At 57.4% G+C, this 6,484-nt stretch overlaps 1 protein-coding gene and 1 long non-coding RNA gene across 3 annotated transcripts; one reads left to right on the plus strand and one right to left on the minus strand.

Annotated features, from left to right (window-relative positions):
• The first annotated feature begins 331 nt into the window (after nt 1-331).
• LOC146445175 (uncharacterized) lies at nt 332-1,553 on the plus strand. The gene is made up of 2 exons (XR_014853878.1): nt 332-552; nt 642-1,553. It is a non-coding gene; the product is annotated as an uncharacterized LOC146445175 (long non-coding RNA).
• Nucleotides 1,225-5,241, minus strand: PTMS (parathymosin). Of its 2 annotated transcripts, XM_085068708.1 has the most exons (5): nt 4,660-5,241; nt 3,775-3,846; nt 2,961-3,042; nt 2,747-2,811; nt 1,958-2,166 (listed from the first exon to the last, which is right to left on the minus strand). In XM_085068708.1, the coding sequence occupies exons 1-5, from the start codon at nt 4,705-4,707 to the stop codon at nt 2,116-2,118; spliced, it is 318 nt and encodes a 105-aa protein (XP_084924834.1). In that variant the 5' UTR covers nt 4,708-5,241; the 3' UTR covers nt 1,958-2,115. The 2 variants fall into 2 exon arrangements, with proteins under 2 accessions (XP_084924844.1, XP_084924834.1); XM_085068718.1 differs by lacking the exons at nt 3,775-3,846; nt 4,660-5,241 and having other exon boundaries at nt 1,225-2,166; nt 2,961-3,033.
• Between the last annotated feature and the right edge of the window lie 1,243 nt (nt 5,242-6,484).

Raw genomic sequence — 6,484 nt, forward strand, 5'->3', positions numbered from 1 at the left:
AGTGGTGGGGAGGAAGTATGAGAACTGTAATCTGCCTCTGCAGAAATTTTATCATCCAATGATAATTTGCGCTCAGTACTGAATAGCAAACGCTGGCTGCTGAGCAGAAAGTTTGGGGAAGTCCTTAGGACTTGCCCAAATCTTGAACAGAGACTAGAATCTGTACTTCTTTTGAATGGAGCAATGCTGGGAATACCGAATTGCGCCAGCACAGGAGCAAGGTACGAGCAGGCTGAAGCAGCCCTTGGAGCCCAGCGCCCAGGGCGGGCGGGAGCAGGGAGGGGTGCTGCAAGTCACTCCCAGGCAGCAGCGCCCTGCTGCTGGAACACGGCTCTCGGGAGAGGGCAACCAAGCTGGCTGTGGCTCCAGCTGCCGGGAGCCCCAGCAGGAATGGGTGCCGGGGTGAGGCACAGCGCGATCCCAGCCGGGAAGCACCCACGGGCAGCAGGGGCCTGGCAGCAATGTGTCCCTGTGCGCCCTGCACGCAGCCCTGCAGCCCAACACGGGCATTCGAAGAGGATGACAGCGGCTGCTTCGCCCCTCTGGAGACAAGTGTTTGCTCTTCCAGTGTCTGATCCGCGGCTGCAGTCGGACAAGCACAAAGCCGCTGACGCTCACACAAAAGTTGGTATTATTTACAGCTCCCGGTGGCTCCTCGCGCGACTGCCAAAGTATGAGTTTCAAAAGAAGAAACACGAACAGCAGCTTTAAAGGTCTGCGCAGATAAAAAGACAAACGCTTGACAGCTCTCCCCCAGACAGCTGGCGGGACAAAGAACTGAAGCTCTTGCCTCTTAAAACGCTCCCTGGTCGCTGCGAGTGGCGCTGTGTGAGTCATGCATGAATCCAGCCAGGGCAGGAGGCCATGGGGCAGCGCACGGTGAGAGCAACACTGGGCTGCAGCCAGCAGCGACAGCTTGGTTTCCCTTTCCAAACCCCTTCTGCCCAGTGCTGAGGCCCAACAGCAGTTTCGAGAGCTTCAGGACAGCCCTGGAGCTTTGTCCAGTGTCTGTGCCATGCCCTCGCTGTAAGTGCAGCACGACAGAGGGAGCAGGATGCAAACACACTGCTCCAGTGGCCCTTCAAACAACCAGCACTCGCCCTTTGGTCAACCTCTGGCTCCTCTCTCCACCCACTGCTGGGCAAGCCACCCCCTCTTCCCACAATCCAATTCCCACCGACCCCTGCAGGTTGCGAAGACACAGCCATCCATCCACACCAGCGGTTTGAAATATTTTTAAACGCTTTTATTTACAGTGCTTGTTGAAAACAATATATATATTTATATCTATCATCCTCGTGATGTCTGTGCCATAGAAAATGCTGTGGCTATATTGCCTTTAATTTACAAAAAATGGTCACAAGAAAATCTGAAGGGAAAAAATGGAAATCAAAGTTTGGTCCCCAATTGTTTCTCTTGATTTGTTTTAAAAAAGCCTCCAAATTAAAAAAATACGCAGCTCAGATGAAATTCATATATAAAAGCAACCCTTATCTTCCGAAAAATTCACGAGGGCCAGCTTGCTGTCATGTAAACTTGGAAAAAAAAGAAAAGCTTAAAATAAATCCTGTCTCCGTGTGTCGCTTAATAGAACCATTATTTGCTTGTAATATTCTTTGTCTCTCAGGGTTCAGCGGGAAAGCGGATGAGAGGAGGGCAAGGACTGGGGAACGCACCATGAGATCTGTGCCCGCAGCCTCCTGGCTCAGGGAGGAGCTCTGGCAGCAGGGCTGGGGAGCAGGAGCTCTCAAGAATCTCATACCAGTGACAAAAACAGGCGGGCAGGTGACAAGGGGACGGGAGGTGCTTTGCCACGTGAAGCGCCTGGAGAGGTTGTGAGCCCAGGAAACCATGAGATTCTTGAGGGAAGAAGAGCACTGGCAAGTGGGGCCCAGGTGAAGGGATGCAGGGGGACTGGGATAATTTCAGCTGGGGGATGTCATGGACGGGTTAGGTCTTTGGGTGAGAAGGGAATTGCTGTCTTCCCCGTTTGAGAGCATTTCTAATCTTTCCTCATCTGAGATTGTGTGAAGCCAGAGGCTAACGGGCAGTGCAAGCACAGGCTGGAATGGAGGAGGAGAGATGGACGGAACAGGGGAGATGGGAGGGGAGGACTCAAGCTGAAGAGCCATTTTCTGTCTTCTGTCTCTTTGGATCCACTTCATCCTACATCAGACATGGAAACAGTTACCATCACTCCAAGGAAAATAATTTCTCCACAGAATTCTTAACTGCTGTTCTTTCCTCCATATGGAGATCTCTGTTAGGCTCACCCTAAATCCATTCCCCTCTAAAGCACACTTGAATGCTTGACACAGCTGTTCTGTTGGTGATGGTTAAGATGTGGAGCTCCATTCAGAGGGACACCCACACCATTATTTCCAAGTCCTGACTCACATCACTCCAGACAGACCCCAAGGTCCACCCTCACAAGTCCATCTCCTGGCCTGAAGCCCAGAAGACATGGTTAGTTGAGAGGACATTGCGAAGCACAACCTCAAGCACCTCAACTCTCTCTCACTCAGCACCGTGACTGCTGGTGGAAGGACCTGGATCCTACAAGGAGCGTACAGTGATTTACTATCCCCTTGCCACATCAGATTTGTTTACCCATCTGCTGCTGAAGCAATGAGACTCGAGGCCAATTTGAGATTCTCAGCAGCAGCATCCACATGGATTTGATCAGCACTCAGCAAGTAGCCTCATTCCTTCTCCCCACCATTATTCTCACACTCCTACTACTCACCTCTTCCTCCTCTGCAGATCGTTTCTCTGCATGGCCATCCTGCTCTTGACCATTCTCGTCTCCTTCTAAGCACAAGCAAGAAAGGAAAGTCATGGGTTAAACTGAAGCAGCATTTAAAGGAATGTAATCTCACAGTCAAGAGGGCTCAGAGAAGGAATTTCCCTCCACAATCCTCTATTCCTCTGCAGCCTCCTATTCCTTCAATTTTCCCTACCTTCATCTTCATCACCACCTTCTTCTTCATCCACATCATCAGGATTCTCTTCATCATCCTCATCAGCTCCATTCTCCTCATCCTGAATTAAACAAATTGGTCAGAGCAGAAACTGGTGCCAGATGACATTTCCACGTGCTCTTTGCTGTAAGTGCAACAACTTCTAGAGCTCCAGCCACTTCCAACTCCAGTCTCAGGCATGCACTGAGTGCACTGTTGCTCCAATACTGTTATTCATTCCCACCCCCCCGCTGAACACTCCTCCCAGCCATCTTTCCTATACAAAGCCAATCCTCCCAGTCCATCCCCAGCACCATCAAATTCCTTGTCTCCCACAAGCTTACATCCTGGTGAGCTGCCGCCATCCCTCCCGACAACCAAAGCATCTCTGTGATTACAGGCTAATGATTTAGCAGAGGCTCATGGTACCTCTGCTTCCAGATCCCTTCCGATCTCCATCAATCTGTGCATTTCCATCCTGTTCCTCCCTCCACCTTCGCCAGCCTGCGCTCCCTTTGCACCTTAGGATACTTCAGTGGGCGCAGGACCACATCTCCTGTGCCACATTCTCGTAGTTTGTTCTCAGCTCCATTCCCTCCTTTGACCTTTTTTCTCTGTGATGGGCTGTGCTGACTCCTAAGTCCTTCAAGGCTCATTCTCCACAATTATCCGATAGCTCGCTCTCTTTACCCCTATCCTGCAGCTCCCTTGGCCTGCCCCTTCTTAACCTCCCATATTTCCTTCATGTTCATTACCTACAGAGAGCACAAAACCCTCCCCGACGTCTCCAATCTGTCCCTCTGAAGGGCCTCACCTCTACTATCTCCTTCTTCTTTTCTTTGTGGACTGCTTTCTCTTCGAGTTTTTCCTTCTTTTCTTTCCTTTCCTATATGTGAAATGAGGTGCGGTGGGGTGGGGGAGAAAAAAACCAACAACATTCCGGCGGTCAGCGGCAATAAAAGACGGGGATGCCTGAACAAAGAAGGCTAGGAGGAGAGGCGGAATAGCGGGCGAGGAGACATATTAGGCGTTAAATCCGCCCGCCCTGGCAAAGGGAAAGAGCGGCGAACGCGCGTCACAGCTACTTTTAGCTCGCACACGCGTGTGGAAACCAGAAGTGGCACGGAAGAGCGTTAACGATTTATTAAAAAAAAAAAAAAAAAAAAAAAAAAAAAAGCAACCTTGTCCGTAGGATCGAGGCGTTTCCGGACCTCTCTCTCTCCCTCTATTCCACCCCTCCCTCCTCCTTCCCCCGCCAGCCGAGGGCCCGCGCTCTGTGTCCGCACAACTTTGCCGCTGCTCCCGCTCCGCGCTGACACCGCTTCGCTTCCCTCCCGTGCCCTGCCCTGCCCGCCCCCCCGCCGCGCGCCGAGCCGAGCCGAGCCGAGCCGAGCCGAGCCGAGCCGAGCCGAGCCGAGCCGAGCCGAGCCCTGCGCGCGCTCGCGCCGCCCGGCCAATGGGGGGCGGGGGCGGGGCGGGGGGCGCGAGAGCCCTCGGGGGCCCCCCCCCCGCCCCCGCCCCCCATTGGCCGGGCGGCGCGCGAGGGGCCGCGCGCGCCCCCCACCGCGCGGGCACCTCGCGGAGCCCTCCGCCCCCCCCCGCCCCCTCCCCCGCCGATCCCGTTCCCTCCCCTCCCGCCGGGAGCGCGTTCGGCCGCGAGCACGGGGAGAGGGGAGCGGGTGGGAAGGGGGTGTCTCACCTTAGCGCTCAGCTCCGCCGGTGCCTCCTCGACGCGTTTTTCCGACATCCTGGCCCCCCGGTAGCGAAGGGAAGAGGCCGGTGGGAACCGTGCGCGGGAGGGAGGCTGAGAGCGAGGAGGGGTCAGCGGCGGGAGCGCAAAGTCCCAGCGGTCCGCAGGCGGCGGCGGGATCCCGCCCCGGGGGCCAAAGTACCAGGGTCTCCCGCGGTGGGGGGATCCGCCGGGGCAGGGGATTTATACAGCGCCGGTGACGAGGGAAGGAGGGACCTGGGGAGGGAGGAGAGAGGGACGGGAGGCGGAGGAGGGAGGGGAGAGAGGGACGGGCCGCTAGAACAATGTGCGCTCCGCCGCGGCCGCCCGGCAGCGGGGGCGCACCGCGGGTCCCCGCAAGGCGCCGCACGGCCCCGTCGAGGCCGGGCGACAGTCCCGCTGTCCGCCGAGCCGCGGGGCTGCGGCACCGACGGGCACCGTTCGGGAACGGGAGCCGAGCCCTCTGCCCGCAGCACGCCCGGGAGCCGCCCGTACAGACTGGCTGGCTCTCCAGGAGGAATCCGGGGGAGGCGAGAAGCGGCGCTGCGGGGCCGTGTGGGAGGGCAGCGCTGGCGACACGCGGCCTCCTGCCTGGAATTTTCCACTCCAGCTGCCCGCCCTTCCTCCCGCTGGAAGCGCTCCCGGCGGCGGGGCTCCTCCCGCCCCTCCCCTTCTTCCCTCCCCACTGCTCCCCCCTGCCCCGCCCGGCGCTGGGCGCTTTTCCCGCGCTCCGCGCGCGGCAGAGGGGGTGGGCGGGGCCTCGGGCGGGATGGGCGGGGCTTCGCGGATGGGGTGGGCGGGGCAGCCTGCCGTGCCGGGGGGAGGATTAGCGCTCGCATCCCCCGCTCCCCATATAAGGAGGGGCTCGGGGCTGGGACGCCTGATTGGGCCATTCAAATGAGCTCTCTGCCTGGCAACAGGTTTGCCATTGGCTGGCGGCGGCCGGCGCGCGGCGGGGCTGGGGCGCGGGGCCGTTTGGTGCAGTGCGAGGCGGGAGGGGCCGCCGGCACGTGGGGCGGCGGGAAGGCGCGCGAGGGCGCGGGTGGCGTGCCGTTCCCGTCGCCGTGGCGCGGGCATGGTTCGGCTGGCCTCGGTTCCCACCCGCCCGGGACCGAGCCTCCCGCTCCGGGCCACCGGCCGGGCAGCACAGGCGGGCAACACGGCCCCCTGCCGCCCGCCCGCCTCGAACCCGGACTCGGGCAGACACTCTGCCGGTGCTGCGAACGATCACCGCCCAGCTCCGAGTCCCCCTTTAGCCAAAGGTCCTTCCTGCAGCACCGCAGGTGGTGACTTGCAGCTGCAGGGATTTGTTGCTAACGAAACAGATGTTCCCGTAGCCGCGCTTCAGCCCGTTGTTTATCAGCTTGAGCAGACCGGGATGACTAAATTCCCTTCACCTTTCCCAGAAGGTTTGTATTGTCCCGCTCTTAGTCACAGGCTCATACAAAAGGAAGAAAGAAAATAAATCTGCACGCGTTTGTAAGCCTACCTACAGAACTAAGTGTGCACATGAGCGCATATGGATGTACACGTGTACACAGTCATTCTCACAGGTACAAGGCAAGGTGATTAATCCATCTGGTTGGAAAACGTATTGAGGTACACAAGCCCTTCTTGTCTTTCAGATACAAACTCAGCCTCTGTGCAAAGTCAGGATTTAGAGCTGGGGCTCTTGAGTTTAATCGAATGTGTCTCAGTTTGAGCATTTAACAGCAAAAGCCATCGGTATTTGTGGAACAGAGGGCACTGAGTACATATCTCCTGAAGGAAAGTATGAAAGAGATTGGATAAATTA

Source organism: Lichenostomus cassidix, chromosome 1 (genome assembly GCF_008360975.1).
Source record: "Lichenostomus cassidix isolate B80296 chromosome 1, HeHo_3.0, whole genome shotgun sequence".
Lineage (NCBI taxonomy): Eukaryota > Metazoa > Chordata > Aves > Passeriformes > Meliphagidae > Lichenostomus > Lichenostomus cassidix.